The sequence below is a fragment of the Babylonia areolata genome, chromosome 9 (genome assembly GCF_041734735.1).
Source record: "Babylonia areolata isolate BAREFJ2019XMU chromosome 9, ASM4173473v1, whole genome shotgun sequence".
In the NCBI taxonomy this organism is placed as follows: Eukaryota; Metazoa; Mollusca; class Gastropoda; order Neogastropoda; family Buccinidae; genus Babylonia; species Babylonia areolata.
This window is the reverse complement of record NC_134884.1, coordinates 42370424-42390163: the sequence shown is the minus strand read 5'-3', so window position 1 is coordinate 42390163 and position 19740 is coordinate 42370424. Positions and strand designations below refer to the sequence as shown.

General features: G+C 38.0%; 1 protein-coding gene and 1 non-coding gene across 4 annotated transcripts; both read right to left on the bottom strand.

Annotated features, from left to right (window-relative positions):
* Positions 1-318: 318 nt before the first annotated feature.
* LOC143285475 (RNA-binding protein 39-like) lies at positions 319-18284 on the bottom strand. 3 transcript variants are annotated; one of them, XM_076592786.1, is made up of 14 exons: positions 18180-18242; positions 15791-15867; positions 14175-14228; positions 13191-13282; positions 12065-12111; positions 8293-8328; positions 7437-7652; positions 6769-6889; positions 5995-6300; positions 5330-5395; positions 4677-4884; positions 3756-3951; positions 2893-3077; positions 319-1728 (listed from the first exon to the last, which is right to left on the bottom strand). In XM_076592786.1, exons 3-14 carry the CDS (start codon positions 14212-14214, stop codon positions 1580-1582), a joined length of 1662 nt encoding a protein of 553 aa, XP_076448901.1. In that variant the 5' UTR covers positions 14215-14228; positions 15791-15867; positions 18180-18242; the 3' UTR covers positions 319-1579. The 3 variants fall into 3 exon arrangements, with proteins under 3 accessions (XP_076448901.1, XP_076448902.1, XP_076448903.1); XM_076592787.1 differs by lacking the exon at positions 13191-13282 and having other exon boundaries at positions 18180-18284; XM_076592788.1 differs by lacking the exons at positions 13191-13282; positions 14175-14228 and having other exon boundaries at positions 18180-18284.
* On the bottom strand, positions 17355-17436 carry Trnal-uaa (transfer RNA leucine (anticodon UAA)). The gene has a single exon. It is a non-coding gene; the product is annotated as a tRNA-Leu (tRNA).
* Positions 18285-19740: the final 1456 nt, after the last annotated feature.

Genomic DNA, 19740 nt, shown 5'->3' with positions numbered 1-19740 from the left:
GCTCAAAGATGGCAACATAATTTATTTATATATTTTGTGTGAAGTGTGACAAACTATGCAGAAATCTGAGGTGTTTCTGATACCATTTTCTGTAAGTAAATATGTAGGTAACAATTCATGTTACAACAGCTGGCAGAGTTGTTGATACACAATGTACAAAGGGAGGCACTGTGCATGTAACATCCAAACCATTTTGTTCCATTCTGCAAAACAAACTGTTGTGAAAATGTATGCAGTATTCTGAGCTGTGCTTGCTGGAAGCACCGTGTAGCAGCCAACTCATGCTTCCACACAAAAACAAAATAGAAATAAATGAACTCGGAATTGAATTATTCAACTTTTATTGCAAACTGACATGTCAACATACCTTCAAATGTATACTTAACTGCATCTAGCATGGATACAAGTGAATCTTTCTCTTCTCCTTTTCTTACCCAAGTGCTGCGCCAAGTTAAGTTCTTCTCAAGGAAATAACACAATTATCTTCCAATAGGCCCTAAATCCTGATGTGTCACATAGTTCTACATGCGCTTGGCCCTTGCTGTGGAGATAAAGGAAATTTTCTATCTAAAATTACGTTTAAATAACATACTTACCGTGACCCAACTAGTGCAGACTCCGGCAGGGGTCTGACATTCCTGTCCTGTGCAAACTACTATCCGCCTATGCGGAGAAAACGAAACTACGACCGATAACCCCCGGAAGTAGGTAACCTCCCCTTTGTCCCGCTGGTTATCGCCCTCTTTTTCCGGCAGCCATCATGACTCCTGTTCCTGTGCTCTTCACACGGCTAAGCTTTTTTTTCGTATTTTCTGCCTGTCTCTCGATTCTCTGGCGTTCTTGTTTGTTGTCAAATTATGTCTCCAACCAGGTCACATAATCGTGTAGCTCGATTGGGGAATCGTGCTAAAATTAAGGCGCGATTGCAATCGATTCGCTGACACTCTGGGCCCTCTACTCCTGGCCCTCTAAACAACGCCAACCCACCACCGGAGATAACCTTGTTTTTATCAGAACTAGTGATGCAGAAATTAACAGTCTAATTGAACACTTAGTCAATGAGCACATACACACATTCAAACACTCTCACACATATACATGTATCTCTGACAATACAGACAGATCACCCTTTGGCAATTTACATACACAGAAAATATCAAAAAAGTCCCCTCACCTCACCCATCAAACATTCAATCTCTTACAACCCAATGTTTTTCATTTGTGAAACATGTTAAATACCAGACATCATCATCAGACAGAATTATGAAACTGCAGCTATATGAGATAAAAATAATATAAAATGGAGGACAGATTTTCACTATTTGATGTTTCTCAAATTTCTCACAAGAAATAGAAAGGGGTAGGGATGCATCACAAAATGACCCAAACTAGTGGTTATTGTATTTTCAATGCGAACACCACGATCAGAATGACATCCAACACTGTGGTTCTCCTGTATTTTTTCATCATGAGGATGATGGTGAAACATGGGGAGTCCTGCACTGTACAGTATGATGTGAATGGTCGGAAAAAAAAAAAAAAAAAAAAAAAAAAGTCCATGTGACACAAAGTCATGTCATTATAATGAGGGAGCCATGGAGAAGCCTGAAGTGAAGTTGGACTGTAATGTCTGACCCGAAGGAATCAGAGGCTGACTGGCTCGCACAGAGTCTGCGAAGAGGGCAGAGTAGTTGGGCAGAGGGACATAGGCTGCTGTGATCACTCGACCTGAAACACACCCACACACATCTTTAATATCCAGCTACTTGCAGAATGGCATAATTTCTTTTCAGCACAAATAAATCATGCAAGTGTCGAAGCAGCCGAAAGCCAGAAAATCTGTGTGCCAAAGCTACTATCTGTAAAGAGCTTTACGACAAAATCTATCCCGGTTTCAACCTTTCGCTACATTTATCAACACTTGCCAGCTTAAATAATACAAAACCTCTTAACACATGGCCCATACAAAACTTACATATAGGAAATGTAGCAAATAAAGAACTGCAATAAGGATGAGACAATAATCAGAGTAATTTCAAAACCCTAACAATTAAATAACTGCAAACAGATGATGTGAACTGCATGTTGTTCAAATTATACATTTTTGCTGATCATCAAAAAACAAGTTTTCGTTGAAGTGAAAATTGTGTGCTGGAATGTAAACATTTCCACCTTGGCAAGACTGATCCAAACTGGATTGGAATTTAAAACTTTAATATCCAAACAACTTATCTGTTACAAGTTTTATATCCAAACAACTTGTCTGTTGAACTTTTAACCTTTTCTAGTTAACTCAATACCCTCTTAAATTTCGGCATGCAATAAACACATCAACAGAGCAGTTGAGGAAAGCTGGTAAGATTTTTTTGACTGTGGACTAGAAAGCAGAATCTGGTTTCAAAACCACAACTGAATTAATCTGCCAAAATGTTATCTTACCTCACAATGAATGTAAAATGACAATAAGAAAATCTTGTTGGCCCAGAGGTATACAATAAAAAATGTCTGATCCAAAATCCTGTTTGAACTGGATGACTTGTATTCCCGCAATTTCAAAATGTGACGGATTGTCCACATAAGCAATTTATTTGAAACAGTGCACAAATAAGTTAACCAACACTTGAAATTTGAATCAGGAAAGATGTATGCTCCAATTGGACACAACCACAAAGTTTTAATGACTTTTACCCCGTATTTTCAGTTCCTGTGAAGATTTGGTCTGCATGAAAACTAACACACCTTATAACAATAGATTACAGTAGGTCGATGTTTATTCCTATTTCAAAGTACCTACTCTAACTCATCACAGTAAATCCAATAAAAAGAAAAAGTACTATGGAAATCAGGTTTACAACATAACCTGGTACCAAAGACGTCTATGTCATGACTTACCTCCAAAATATCTTCCATGCAGGGCATTGACAGAGGCAGCAGCGGCAGCAATTGTGGGGCATTTGACGTACACATTGCCTTGTGGAGAACTCTTGTCAACATAAATGTGCAGAACACCTCCATGCTTGTTGCATTCCTCAATGACATCATCTCGAATCTCCTGATCCCAGTTCAAGCGGTTTTCTCTGAATACAAAAACACAACTTGTCATATATTTACAAAAGCAGCCCACACTTTTTGTGATTAATTTCCAGGCAAATGTTACTTTTAAGCAGATGCAAACAATGTTAAGCATGTGTAATTAAAGTTACTTTTAAACAGATGCGAACAACTGAAGATCATCAAATGCTGCAGTCATGTTCATCAAAACTGTTGAACCATTAAAGATTACTTAAACCAACTGCTGCAGTTATGTTAAAAGTTATACACTATTTTTGTCTAAATAATGACTTTCGGGCTCTAATTTTTTCGGACAAAAACAGTGAATGTTTCACAATAAAATCAACCTGGGGGCAAGAAAGCAGTAAATCAACATTGCATACACTCACACCAATATTAAATTAATTCACTTCAGCCATTGTTTTAATGAAGACACACACTGACTGCAAGGTAGAATAGCCAATCCATTTTTTTATCTTCTCAAAACTGCAAACAGGAAATAGTGTACCACGTTGTCAGAACTTGACAAAACTGACTTTACTAACTGGAAAAAACTCAAATTAATATTTTATGAGAATATATCTGCACCTCAGTATGTATGCAAAGTATGCATGAGAATCTGAAATTCACAATGGAAATATCAACTGTCTATGAAACGTACAGTCAGGGACAATCACAAGCAGCAGACAAGACGGCTTACTCACCCTCCAGAATCAAACATGTTGGACAGCATGAAGCACTGGGTTGTGATGGGAGGTGCAGGGATGTTGGAGGTGGGAGGACCATTGGCAGGGTCGGCAATCGCTGGCAGTTGGCTGAAAGGCGGGGTCATGCTCATCTGGGGATTTCCAGCCTGAGACAAGGCGCTGGCTGCATACTGAGGGATCTGGAACCCTGTTCCTGCAAACACACCATCAACATCATCTGGTAACAAAGTGAACTACGAAAGATTAAGATCAAATCATGTTGCCAATAACACAACTGACTGCAAGGGGCTATTTCTGGAAAGAAAATGTGTCAAAATTAGAACTAGTGTGAAAGTATCTCATCTACATAATTATTTGAACGCTTGAAATTCTTCCAGTATTCACGGTCAATGTCAGTAATCACAGACATTTATGCTAAAATAAAATGCTTATTTGAAATTTGTTTGGCATAAGAGCAAATCTCTTGTTTCCTGACTGACAAAATAACCATGTTAAACAAGCAACCTATGGCTGGTGTCTCTGCTCTGATTGAGAGATTGTGTGGCTAATGCAATACTAAGACACCTTTATCTTCTATTAAAAAATCAAACCTGGACATCAATTCTTTAAAATCACAAAATAACTTCCAGACAGCATCATACCACAATACAGAGTCAAGCTGTACAAATACAGAGTGATTTCAGCACCTACACATACAGTTCCTTAAAAGTCATAATTCTTAACCACACCTTGAATATTTCAACCAAAAAAAATACCCAGAAGTAATCAAGCTTGAAAAGACTCTCAATATTAGTTTCACTCACCTCAGAAAACAATAAACATTAGAATATCTGAGCCAAGGTTAACAGAGTGTGAAATTAAACAGGTTATGACAGAGGAAAGGAAATGTAGAAACTTGAATAAACCCATGTCACTGACCCTCAGCCAATTTGGCCATTAGCTGCAGACGCCCTGTGGCGCCTAAGTCGATGCCAGCACGATCCATTTCATCTGTGTCCAGGGCTGAGTTCCCACTCCCGTCCAGTCCAGTTCGCTCTGTCACATTGCCCACTTTCATGGGTCGACCAGCCAACTCGAACCCATTCAGCTGTTCCAGAGCTTTCTTGGCATCTTCAGGGTTACGGAACTGGGGGACAGAAAAGTAATTTTTACAAAGTATAGAAATCATTTACACTGTTCCATAATCAAAGGTTTTCTACAAGTGAAATCTGCCTCACTCTTGCAAGGCTGATTTCCAAGATACAGCACCATCTCTAACTGGGTGAGTGAGCTGAGCAGGAGACTGCATGCATGTACACATGTGCTCGAGATTGCAAGTTTTCAGTTAGTTCAGACGGTCCTATTTTACTCTTGTTCCAAAGCAAAAGAGATCATTATTAGGTAGAATAATCCACTGATAAACCTGAAGAACATGGTGATAACTACTAGTAAGAAATAATAAAAATATTTTAAGACCACCAACCACACCATACCAAAGCAAACAACCACACCATACCAAATCGAACATGCACAGAGACTTGCATGACTAAGTGCAAGTTGTATAAGCAGGAAAATGAAAGGGTCCCACTTACTGTGAGGAATCCATAACCTTGGGAGCGACCTGTTTCATGATCTCGTATCAGCTTTACATCGTCAACCTGCACACACACAGAGATTCTTCAGTACAAAGAATTTACAAATATAACCACCAAAAAACTAAAGATACCAAACAAAGCAGATTTCTTTAAATTCATATACAACCTTCTATATCATATTGCTAGGAAAAAAATTAAAAGGAGAAAGAGCACATCTATGTGTGCTTGTGCTGATATGAAAATAAATGTTAAAACCCTTTCCCCCTCCTTACAAACTAGGACTGTAAAAATAAGAAATCAAAAAATAAATAAAAAAATGGAGGAAAAAGGAAATTTTCTATCTAAAATGACGTTTAAATAACATACTTACTGTGACCCAACTAGTGCACACTCCGGCAGGGGTCTGACATTCCTGTCCCGTGCAAACTACTATCCGCCTATGCGGAGAAAACGAAACTACAGCCGATAACCTCCCGGAAGTAGGTAACCTCCCCTTTGTCCCGCTGGCTAGTGCCCTCTTTTGACGGCAATATATTTTTTTTCAGACCCCTACCGGAGTCTGCACTAGTTGGGTCACGGTTAAGTATGTGTAATTAAAATAAAAGAGGCAAAATCTGCCACATGACAAAGCTTCAAACGTAAGACAAACTGAAAGCACTCACTTTGCCAAAGGGCTCAAAAATGCCCTTGAGCATGTCCTCTGTGATGTTGAAGTGCAGAGAGCCCACATAGAGCCTCATGGGTCCTGCACTGGGTGGTCGGTTGTTGCTGGTCATAAGGGAAGTGGTCAGGCCGGACAACCTGTTCTTCTCTGCCTGCGATGCCTGCACCAGGATGGGCACCCCCAGCAGCTTCTGTCCAGACAACGCCATGGCCAGGGGCACTGACTCTATGTCTTTGAACTCTATGTAGGCGATGCCCTTCGACCGCCGCGATTTGTTGTCTGTGATCAGTCGCACATCAGTCACCTGCAAGGAAATCAAACCTTTGACTTTATGTCCACCTTTCTGCACTCATTCCAAAGTAATTCACACACACACAAAACCCACACAACACTGCCTGAATCTGATCCCAAATATTTACCAACAAATTTACACAGAGTTTAAATCAAGAGGCTTTGCTTTTAGCATCTAATTCGGACTTGCTGTTGTCAGTGTCTTCACCTGTGCTTCTTACGGAATTTTTTGTGTGCATGTGTACCTACAGACTGGACTCAAATGAGTACAATATACAATTGAAAATATGGATCTTCATAACAAAATTGAACTTGCACACTTATCAAAGTGGCTGATAACACTGCATCAAAACCATCACTAACCCAACTCACCACTATAATTGTCTTGAGAACCTTGCATTACCACCTCCATTATCAATCACTAGTCGACAATAATCATGACAATACCAGGAGAACAGGTGTGTGATCAAGTCAAGCCTACCTTTCCAACAGAAGAGAAGAACTCCTCTAGATCTCTGGCTCGAATCCTGGCTGACAGCTGCATACAGAACACTGTGCGTGCATCCCTCTCTTCCGGCGTCATGTCTACCTTACTTTCACCTCTGAAATAAAACAGAAACAATACTGCCAGTTCACTTGACACACATACACCTACTTGTTAGTCATGGAATATATCACCAGACCCTTTTACCTGTTGTATTTTCCAAACAAGGAAACTTTGTACCTATGAAGTCTCAATCTACAAATTCCTGACTTTTTTTTTTTTCAAAGAAAGAATATGAAAAAAAAATGAAAAAAACAAAACAAAAAAAAAAACCCACCCTACCCCCTTCCAAACAATACTTATTCTCTTACAGTTTCAGTTTTTTATGAGTGGGAGATCTGGTTATTAAGCCTTAAATCTGGTTATTAAATGCTTTTCCCACTGGTCACTACCTCTAAACAACCTGAATGTCTAATAAGCATGTTTAATTGGATTTTGCAAACCCATGTTGCACAATTCAAATACAGTAATTGTCAGATCAAAAACTACTGAAAATGAAATCTGTGATAAACCCATCTTCTAACACCCTCACACATTTACTTCATATTGTATCAGTAATTCTTTTAAATTTACAACAATAAAACACCCTTGCCTATGATTCTTACCTGAGTGGACTCATCCCTCGTCTACCAAATCTCTCCCTGGAACGACTGCGGCGATTAGTGCCCCTTGGAGGGCTGCGACGGCGGTCTCTGTCATTTCTGCCACGAGACCTGCTGCGACTACGCCGTCGGTCACGTCGATCACGATCGCGACTCCGGGAGCGCCTGTCCCTGCTGCGAGAACGTCTGTCCCTGCTTCGTGATCGTCTGTCCCGTCGGCTGCAATTCAAATACCATGACATTTAACATAATAACAAAGCACCTCATACATCTTTTAAGTTATTGTGTACACTTCTATCCACAGTATCTCAACCAATTTAGAAACAAAGAACTGCTTTTTATTTACTTAAAATAAATCTGAATGGTATGTGAAACATACTAAATTAAAAACAACCAATGTTTTGATTTCCTTGAAAAACCATGCCCTTTCTGATCTTTTTTTCACTACAGAAAAGTGGGAAAGGTGAAACAGAGGAAAGGGAAAGAAGGATTAAGAACAGAACTAGAGGAGACAGACAGACACACGTAAAAGGAGGTCCAAAGTATATTTACTGAATTAAATAAAAATCAAGAACACATAAAAATGTTTTGTCACCTGCTTAATGAACAAGCGCTCTGAGAGACAAATATAATGTGAACACACTAGAATATTTCAGAAAATAGTAGACAACCATGAGCAGGTTACTTTTAACTTAGCACACATCCCACCTCCCCCTTCTGTCCCCCACCCAAAAAAACTCCCAAGACACACCTATAACGACAGACACACCATATGCCAATTTTACAGGCAATCATTTCACACAAACCCATCAAAATGGCTAGGAATTAGCCAAACACACTGAAATGTGGCACAACTCACCTTCTATCCCGACTCCGGCTTCTGCTTTTCTTTTTCCTGGGGGGAAAAAAATCAGATCAGAGATAAATATATGGCAAACTAATAACAATCCATCTGTAAAAAAATTAACAAAAAAAAAAAAAAACCATCTGTAAGAATACTGTGTGAGAGTTTTCTTGTATGTGACAGTATGTTGTGATTTTTTTTTTTTAACCTTTAAAGTTTTCATGAATACATACCAGAGGTCACACATCAGAAAAATGTAAAAGGCCTTTACACACAAAAAAAAAATCCTCCCCCCTCCTTCAACCACCCTCCCTAAAAAAACATGAGAAATTCTAAACTTTTTGAAGTTCTGACCCTATATATACACCCAAATTCATCTTTTCAACCAAATAGGAAATTTTCCTGCCATCTCGCACACCCAAATTCATCTTTTCAACCAAATAGGAAATTTTCCTGCCATCTCTTCACCTTACACAACATACCAATGAAATGCCTGTCACTTTTCACATTTACTAAATCAACCAGTTTGCAAAAACTGGGTAAGACTGCTTTAACAAAGTTCTCACAATCTAATGAAAAAACATGTTTATTCCGGAAATCATAAGGGAGGGAAAAAAAATTAAAAATAAAAATAAAAGGCCAGCAGAGTATTAAAAACCACACACTCAAAAAACACACACACAATCAAATTAACATTTTTACAAGGTTGATGGGTGGAAACACACATTTTTAAACATCGACATCCCTGGCAATACTTGCACATACCTTGGCCTGGAATGTCAGGTATATTTCAAGCGCTTGCTTTACCACTGACACCCATAATGACACCTACAATTTCAACACAAAAGCACACCACGTTAGAGCAATCACCACTACTGTTTTAACTACCATTCATCTGGCGCGTAGGCAGCAATGGGCACGCCTGAGGAGAAAAGGAAAGGGGAATTGTTAATCTATATCCCAGGTCTCAGCCTCTGAGCACCTATAAATAAAGGAAAATGGCTGTATTACAAATTCTTAAACAGCACCAGTTTTATAAGTGCCTGAAGCCCACCACAGGAGTTGAGGAGGTGACCATTATACTCCTATTTATGTTTTATATCAGAGTTTCACTGATGTATTGCCCATCAAAACAATACAGCATGAAACATGTTTATTTTCTTTCAGTGTATACAAACATCTTGCAAGCCGCCAAACCAAACCATTTTTCTATCCGACTTTTTCCGTTCTATTACATACACAGACCAACTAGTACTTTCAAATATCTCACACTGAGGCCTTGCCAGCCGCTGAATCTCAACCTCTCAGATCTGGAACAAACCAAACAATTTTCCTTTCCAACTTATTTCTATACGCACAAGTTATGGATTGCCAATGAAAACCTTATTCAAGCGCAGTACTTGTAACCTGAAAGGAAGGAAAATGTAGTTCTTGGTTTAAGAAAAAAATAAGAGCATAACCTAAATTGTGCTTGGAATGGCAAATTATGCATTCACACAACGTTGCTAAATAGCAACAACTGAATTTGCACCTTTTCAGTAGAGAACTTAAGATGCAATTCCCTGAACAACAACGAAAAGATAATCCGGAGGCTTCCACTGGAATTAAATAGTCCATACAAATGCCATGAGCCCAGATATAAATTCGGAGTATGTGTGTGCATGTTATGAATGAGAGAGAGAAAAGGAGATAGGCAAAGAGACAGAGAGAGTGTGATTAAAAAATATTTTTTCAATGGATTTCATCCTTTGGAAGGAGGGGAGAAGCATTTCACAAGCCGCAGTCAAGTGTCTGAAACAGGCAATAACATAAATGAAAACCACAGTCAACGAATCTGAACAGAAACTTCTTACTGCTTTCAGTGATAGACTGAGTGATCTGACTGTTCTTGATGAAAAAATATTTTGGAGTTCTCCCCCCTCAAAATCAAACTTCAAAGACTGAATATTCCTTCAATTGTTTATTAGTTCCCGAGGCCTGACATACATGGTATTCAGCTTGCTAATGTGCCATTCCAGCTGACACCACTTATAAGGAAACAGAGCATCCAGTTATCCTCCTTCCTACAAAAAGGTTGGCACTGAAAGAGGTAAACAGATGCCTTTACCTTTAATAACATCACCCTTGAATGAATGAGTACCTTGCCAACTAAGAAAAACAGACTCGTCGGGTATACACATACATCCACCCCTACATTTTCACGAGAGGGAAGAGGCCAGTTTGAAGAAGTGACAGAATTTCAGTCCATCCCCCTTTACAGAGTTCAAGTAAGTGCATTAAGTCAGTGCGAAACTGTCTAGTTTTATTGCTGAAGGGTGAAATTCAGGTGACCCTCCTGAGTAAGGCATGAAGCCAAAGTCAATGGTCAGGTTTTCATTTGTCTTTCTTTGAACTCATGTACATTGTCTTATTATGCAGAGTGATGTCTTGAATAACACAGGAGTGCTGACAGTTTTCAGTCCCTTCGCCTGAAAGCCTTTTTCTCTGTAATGGTGAAACACCAAAGTCCTCCTGAGACACAAATCCATTTTGAAACCATCATTTTGTGACCTTGAACTGTCTGTGCTGTGGAAAGAAAACAAATTTCCTAGCACTATCTTGCAATATCAAATCGTTTCTCTTTCAGCTCAAAAAAATGCGACATTTTTAAAACAGATACAGAATTCTGCTATAATTATCCAATGATGCAAAAAAGAAAATGAATATATCTATACATATGTCTTTATTTCTGTTTCTTCAGAGTACATGTTGTCATGATAGTGCATCCTGAGGACTTGACTCACTCAGAACGAAGGGCCCTTACTGTTTAAAACTGTTTCAGACAAAGGGCCCCAATCTGGGCCTTACAGTTTTGAACTGCGACCAATAGATGCAGTGTGTGTTGCTGCACTCACAAGCAAAAAAGTTATTTTCGCGGTGACTGGTTCACACGAACAGTGCCTGTCAACAATGCCATCTAACCCAGTTTCCTCTGTCATAAGGCAGACAACAGAATCAGACGAGGGGCCTATCGTGGCTATATAATGTTCTGTTTCAAACTTCTTGTGCTTCCCTGGATTCATTTACAAGTCATCAGTGTGTGCAAATTTCAAACAAAAAATATGGATACTTTTATCATCTCACAGTATGATAGCATATGAAGGAAGTTAGTTTAATATTTTGCCCCGAACTAACTCGTTCTGTTACTGATCAGTTTGGAAGTTTTCAGTTAAAAAATTCTAACATTAGTTTTTTTTAGCAATTTTATTTCTTACCAATACAAATGGGTTGTGTGGGGAAAATCAGGGCAGCTAACTGGTAGTATCAAGTGAGTTAACCTGACATCACTGATCAATGACTCAGGACTGAAAGGATTAAAGATGTATCTGAAAATGATCTGTCTAGAAGATTCAAGCTCCATTGAAGTTTGAATTCTTGTTTCAATTCAATACTGATTGACCAAAAGATATCTTGTGCATGAGCCAGTATGACTACATACTTTTGCTGAAGTGTTGTCCATTGCTAGGCTCTGGTCTTATAGGCAATCATGAAAACACTGGTAATGGAATTTACACTTTCATTAACTTCTTTTTCCTGATCTTTTTTCCTTTTTTTTCTCTTTAAAAAGATAACTCCCATATACTGAAGCCACAGCACATCCCACAGTTGTTCCACAGCTGACATTTAAAAAAAAAAAAAAACAACAACACACACACAAGTTGTCATTTAAAACAAGAACAAAAATGTTTGCTTTCTAACAGCTACAAAAAAATCACTCCCCCAAAATAATGAAATATTGTCAACTTACTTTTTCTTGCTCTTGGAAGATGAAGAACTTTCTTCCACTCCATTTTCCTGTAGCCAGAAACAGCACATGGTCAGCGGTGATGGAAGAAGATGGGGACAGAAAATGGCAAAAGCATTAATCATACAGTATCACGAGCTAAGCAACTAACACATTTCACATTCTGTAATGGTCTCCTGCTTCTTTGTCAACACAATAGTGATGCCATCTCCAGCAAAGAAGAAAGAGTGAACAAAGACAAAGTGTAAAAGTTGGGGTTTTCTTCATAACAAACATTATAGTGTATGACTGGGTAATATTCTATGTGGTGGTGCATGTCTGAAATTTCTAAAGACAATGAACAATTTCGTCTCCAGCCCCCATTCTTCATTATACATTGTTGTTTCTCTCTGAACAAGTGGTTATTATTGGGGAAAAAAACAAAAAACTTTTACATGCTTTTATTAAGGATATAAATCAATAAAAGAGAAAACTTACATTGTTAAATCATTTTACTAGTGCCCTTTTCTCTTCTGTCTATACTTCTAAACAACGAAAGTGCAAATGGCTTACTGAACAGTTTCCAGCAAACATTCTGTTCATGATTTACAATCAGTACAAAGATAATATTACTTTGGAGCATCTATTTCAATGACTTCATGCACAATAAAATTCACTTCCCTTACTCCAGTAGCTCACAGAAACACAAATTTTAAACAAAATGGTTTACCTGAGGTTACCTTTGTGCTGAATGTATTAAAAATTTAAATAACAGGGCTACAGAGAGGAAATATTTCATTGTCAGTTCATAATGTTGTTACATCAGTTCCAGAAAGCACATGCCAATAAGCTTTCTTTGTGTGAAGCGGATATGCTTATGTTTAGATTCTTTCTAACCTAGTGATGGCACAGTTACGTTTACAAACTCCCAGCAATACTGAGGGTTAAAAGATTATCACTAAAACAGTCAAAAACAATAATGTTACACTTGTTAAAACAAACTGTATCCCTGAAACAGAAATTCCATCATTAAGATGCACATTACACACATACACACGCACACCACAGCGGACTATCACAGGCAAAACAAGAACAGAGAAAGAGATGCACCCATTAAGGGCCAGGTGCAAGTTGTGTGACAAGGGACTACATTCATGTCAAAAGAGGTCCAGCCCATCGAAGACCATGATGCTGTCCATGTCTGCGCTGCATTTCTCTTCCTCCTTGCCTCAAACCGTCCCCCTGAGACCAAACGGAGGGCCACATTTCAGTCTCCTTCACACAGTCACTCTCTCTGACTCACAAAACTGATCAGATTTTACACTGTGCCCTTTTATTTAATACTTCCATTATTCTTGTTAAATTTCTGTCCAATACTTTCCTAAATTTATGTTACTGTTGGCCTGTATCAATACTGGAGGGTTTAAAAAAAAAGTCCCTGACAGTGACATATACCTGCAAATGCAATCACCAATATATCTTTTAGATCATCATCGAGGTTGCACATCAACAAAAAGAACATTTGCATTTTATATATTCAGATTTTACTTTCAACATTTTCTTCCTTTAAATGGTACACATGATTCTACCTACCAGTTCAAGCCACTAATATGTCTCATGTTCAGGACACTCAATACCTCAGAAAATACCAATGCTCCATAATCAAATGTAATATTAACTGATTTATGCATTATCCATCTGTATATCATATACAGATAATATGAAACCCCTAGTTTCAGTGTCAACCAGTTTCCCTGAATTAATATTCATATCCACTTTATAGTTTTTATCTAAAACTGAAATTCAATCAGCCAAATAAAAGCAAGTTCCTGCAAGTTCAATTCTGACTGACTTCAGTCATTGTCAGCATATGTATGATGTGCATCCATGATGATATATCAGCTGTAGCTTTGATCTTCAACATTAAAAATGACAAAAACCTTGACAGCAGTAATCAATGTTTTGACATGCACAAAATCATGACAAAATACAACTATTTTCTTGGAAATGCCTGAGAAAATCTTTAGCAATCTGGTCATAAATATACATACCACTTTAAAACATAACAAGATTCTTAAAATTGAAATAATAACAAATCACTGGGTAAAGTGTACATGATTTTTCGCAGTTGTACCTTCATGGTTGTCAAGCCCGGGTGCTGATAAACTGTACATGTTACAGTGGACATCTAAGAAAAAAACAAAAATGGAAACATATAGGACATATTTATCAACAGTACTTCCCCAACAACCACTCCATTTATATGTACATTCTCTCTAACTTATGAAATGTAAATGTAGCAGCAAGTCCAAACTAGTCACTAATGCTCTCCCCTTGCCATGGATATTCATTTTTGGTTTAGGATAATAAATCTTCTAACCTTTTTCTTTCCTTTTTTTTTGTAGAACAAATCTAAAATGAAAACTATGAAATACAGAAAAGAAAATATGTTTTGTAAAAGAAAATGAACGAGGATTCTGGATCTAGGCTTCTTTTCAAATTAGTTTTATTGCAGATAACTATTAAGGCATTTCAAAATGGAGATGATATATTAAGAGTGTAAGTGGAGTGATAACCTATAGGTAACGTGTCTGCCTCGAAGTGAGAGAATCTGAGCATGCTGGTTTGAATCATGGCTCAGCCGCCGATATTTTCTCCCCCTCCACTAGACCTTGAGTGGCGGTCTGGACGCTAATCATTTGGATGAGACGATGAACCAAGGTCCCGTGTGCAGCATGCACTTTGTGCACATATAAGAACCCATGGCAACAAAAGGGTTGTTCCTGGCAAATTCTGTAGAAAAATACACTTCAATAGCAAAAACAAATAAAACTGCACACAGGAAAAAATTTTAAAAAACCAAAAAACAAAAAAAGGGTGGCGCTGTAGTATAGTGACGCGCTCTCTCTGGAGAGAGCAGCCCAAATTTCACACAGAGAAATCTTTTGTGATAAAAAGAAATACAAGAAATTTATATAAAAAAATATATTAAATTTTTTTTTTAAAAGGGACAAAGTCTACCTAGTTCCAAGTCTACAGATTCACTTTCTTCTTTTTTTAAATTCTTTTTAAATAATAACAAATTAATCATTAAAAAAAAAAAAAAAAAAAAAAACAACTGGAAATGGTATGCTTGTTGTCATTTCACATCTGTAAACGAAAATAAATCTGGTTATAAGTTTATCGTTTCATTTACAACTGATACAGACATGAAAGAAAATAACTGCCCAAACAACTAATGTGTTCAGTCAATATAAAAAGGTCAATCAGATTCAAAGACCAAACAGTCAAGCTTTGTGACATCCAAAAGGTTCCCCTACAGGAGGGAAGCTTTTAGATGACAATCACTCATAGCAGGTTGTAAACGGTCCAAGTGTGTATACCAGCTTTCCTCCTCTAGAATCCAGTCAATCATCTGATCAGTGACAAAAAGCATTTTTTTTGCACTAACCCTGAATGGGTTTCCTGTAAAAAAAAAAGGGATTATAGGCTGTTGTCCATTCCAAGGCAGTATTCACTGAAGTAACACCGCACTGATGCCATGACCATGCCCTCTAACAGACTATGACGTCTTGACTGCACAACTCCTCTCCATCTCCTCTTCTCTCACATTCAAACACTGCCCCTCTCACTGTCACTCACTCAACACGGATGTCTGCTTCAACATCTTGACTCTACAAGGTTTGACATGAGACAGTATATGGCACCAAAAAAACAGTTTATGGGGTAATGCATTTATAACAAACATACCTCTTTCATGTACGGAGCTTCTAGCATGGCTTCCACATCAAAATCCTCTGCCATTCTTGAGGATGTTTGGAAAAGTACTGGAACAAAAAACAAAGAAGATACACATCTATAAACTAATAAACAGTAATATCATATACAATATAGAACAATAGGCAATATCCACATTTCTTCTCCTGCTCTCCTTTGGATGACTGGTGGAGAGAACGTCCATGCCACGTTGTGAGTCATTTATCCAGTTTTCACTATTTCATTTATGCAGTTTCCACCATTACAATAGTTACAAAATTTCAAAGTAGCTAATGTACCATAATAACAGCATGTTTATTTAACAATTTGTTGACATTTCACATTTCATTCACTTAAACTGTTAAAGGCTTAGCTATATTTGATACACTATCACTAACCAGTTACCAAGAACAACCTTAGACTAGAGGGAAGTTTAATGTTGATTTTAATTTTTGTTTAAATCTGGCACAACACTTAATACACAAAGTTTCTTTGACTCACTTGTGACAAGTTACTGAAATATTCATCTTTGCAGCATGCTACCCTGATAAACAGTCTTTTTTCCACAGGTCAAATTTAAGATTTTTCAATAGTTAAGACTGGTACTTCAAATTCAGTTAACTATCCTGTCTGAAAAAAACAATCCAGTGCACTTTCTGTGATATATTCTGCAAGTGGTTCTATTATGAAATGTAACTGTCCATTCTTTTCAGTGCTGAAGACCTTCAAAGTTGCTATTCTGTGTAGATATATGCGTTCTAATTTACTATTTCCCCCTACTCAGATAGGTTCATCTTCAAAAAAGTACTCGAGTTTTCATTACAGTACCCTATGGGGCAGTACAGTAACAGTGATTTTTTTTTTTTTTTTTTAAACTGAGTATTAACAGCTGGCATGTATTGTAATATCTTCAGAACAGATCAATATATTCACAGACTTTGAAAGAAAAAATCTGATATTGCCATGTTGTTCGCTAAAATTCAAAATCACATTTCAGACATTGTATCAAATATTTTAATTTTCACTGCCGCCACCCACTTCCTGTCGTCAGATTCAAAACAGAGACCCACGTAATACTTGATTAAGGCTATATAATTAATTAGTAAAAATCTAAACCTTCCTAAGATCTAATATTATAATTTAAATAATATCTTCTTTATTCGTGGGCTGCAACTCCCACGTTCACTCGTATATAGATGAGTGGGCTTTTACGTGTATGACCATTTTTACCCGGCTGTGTATGCAGCCATACTCGCTATTCAGGCGTGTGCATGCTGGATATGTTCTTGTTTTGATATCCCAACGAACACCGAGACATGGATTACAGGATCTTTAACATGTGTATTTGATCTTCTGCTTGCGTATCCACACAAGAGGGTTCAGGCACAAGCAGGTCTGCATGCTTGTTGACCTGAGAGATCAGAAAAATCTCCACCCTTTACCCACCAGGTGCCGTAACCGAAATTCGAACCCAGGACACTCAGACTGAAAGTCCAATGCTTTAACCATTTAGTTAAATCTGGGGAGTAATTGTGGTAAAAAAAAAGAAGAAAAAAATCGCTGTGAGCAGGATTTGAACCTGCGCGGGTATAACCCATTGGATTTTAAGTCCAACGCCTTAACCACTCGGCCATCACAGCACTTGCTGAATAGCATAAATTTATATATATAAATTATATAAAATAATAATAAAAGAACCACTCTGTCATCACAGCAGTTGCTTATCACAATATCAGCATAAATTCATATCCGACATAAATCATATATGGTAAACAGCATTACATAAATATAAAATATAAATATAACAATAAACTGTAAATGTAAACTTATGCTGTGGAGCAACTGCTCCGATGGCCGAGTGGTCAAGGTGTTAGACTTAAAATCCAAATGGGTTATACCCTCCTAAGTTCGAATCCTGCTCGAAGCGAGTTTTTTTTCCCCCATTCATTCCTCTGTAATTTTACTTTTCTAATGCCAACATGCTAATAATAAACACAGACGATGATAAGAATTCAAATATGGTTTGGACGATTTTTACTATCGATGTCAACATTCTGATTTATCATTTTTCCTATGTCAACAATCTAACTACACTACTGACTAACAGAAACTCATCAAAACCTCCCATATCTACGGTTGAAACACTCAAATCTTTTCAAGTGATCAGGGCAATCGCGACCAGTATCGTGCCTAAAGTGGCAGTTAGTAAAGGAACAGCGGTAGTCATTCGTTCACAGACTCATACAAATCGAATCGTACTGATTCATATAAATGTCAATATACGCGACTTCATTTACGAGAGAAGGGCGAGAGAGATAATACCAGCAAAACCCATTTACAAAGGAATATTATGTTGATCGTAATGCCATAAATAATTACATACCCGTCAGTCGTATATATCTGCAGATAAATGTTTCGCAAGGGACGTTGTGCGATGTACAAAGATGGCGATCTCTACTTCCTGTTTGGGGTTCACAGTCTCATTTCCAAATCACGGGCTAAGGGAAATCACTCATACTGCAATACAAATTTCGGGGTGGTTGCGGGAATTTGATCCAACAGGTGTTTTCTTCAGTTTAACGTCTATTCACTTTAAGTGTTTTTAGACGGAAAGGAGTAAAGTAGTGAATAAAGGAAAGAGAATGCGTGTGTATGTGTGTGTGTGTGTGTGTGTGTGTGTGTTCCATAGAGCTCAATATCCCATTCAGCTCAGTGGTGTGCTCACGGACATAATTTTATGGTCCGTGGTGTGTGTTGAGGGAGCTTTGGGGGTAGGGTGGAAGATGAAAGAAAGAGGGAAGTTTGACTGTGTCGGAGTATGTGTGTCCGAGTGTGCGCATGCATCTCTGAGTTGTAAAAGCGTTGGACTTTGAATTTGAGGGTCCGTGGATATTACCCGAATCTCAATAACGGCGCCTCGTCGCAAAAGGGTGGAGATTTTCCCGATATCCTTGGTAAACCTATTATCAGGCCTGAACTTCATTCAAGTAAACACGCACGCTGAAGACAACGTAGTGGGATGTGGAGACGCGAAAATAACCAGAGTTACATAAATCGACAAGTCGATCAGTGTTGATCGTGTAACGAAAAGAAATTGAGTGGTGTGTGTGTGTGTGTTTGTTCGTTCTTTAGTTTAACGTCTTTTCACTGTAAGTGATATTAGACGAGGGTAGGAAAAAAATCGAGTGGGAGGAGGGGGGGAACGCATGCGAGTAAGTGAAAGTAAGTGTGTGTGTGTGTGTGTGTGTGTGTGTGTTACATTTAGAAAATGACTTAATTTAAGTTTTGTTTAAAAAGAACAAAAAACAAAACAAAAAAACAAACAAAAAACTTAACAATATAACATATTTCTAATGAAAACTAACAACTATAACAGCGAACCAACTGGGCTATTTAACAAGGAGTTGAAAAAGTCATACATTCGCAATGGACAGCTGAAGATCGTGAACACTGAAGATGATTTCAGTTCAGTCAGGGATTTGAGACTTTAACTCTCTCCATACGAACGGCGAAAGAGACGACGTCAACAGCGTTTCACCCCAATTACCATCATCAAAATATTGCAAGCGAGGTTCTTATACTGAAGACGTGAATGTTGACAAAGAATACCACAATTCTGACGACGGAAGCTAAATGTTGGGTCATTCAGACACCCACTGGACATCAGACAGGGGTCTGTGTAGAGGAGAAGAGAGGACTGGCCGTACTGAGTGAGTTAACCTATCGCAAGTTGGTATATGATCGGCTGTTATGCCGTGAGCACCACAGATGCAAGAAACATTACTGACATATTTTGTCCTAAAACAATTGTGTGTGCATGGAGTGGAGTGCAATTCTGTAATTTTGTTTAACGATGACCCGTCACACATACTCAGTGGTGTTTGTAGACAGTTTTGTTAAAGTATTAATTTTCACTGGCATTTGAATGTTATACGTTTAAAAGG

Coding starts and splice junctions, on each gene's coding strand:
- LOC143285475 (XM_076592786.1), bottom strand. CDS start 14,214: ATGTACAGTTTATCAGCACCCGGGCTTGACAACCATGAAG. Junction 12,112..13,190: donor GGACCTCTTTTGACATGAAT/GTAGTCCCTTGT, acceptor TTCTGGCTACAG/GAAAATGGAGTGGAAGAAAG. Junction 1,729..2,892: donor GCATGGAAGATATTTTGGAG/GTAAGTCATGAC, acceptor GGTGTGTTTCAG/GTCGAGTGATCACAGCAGCC.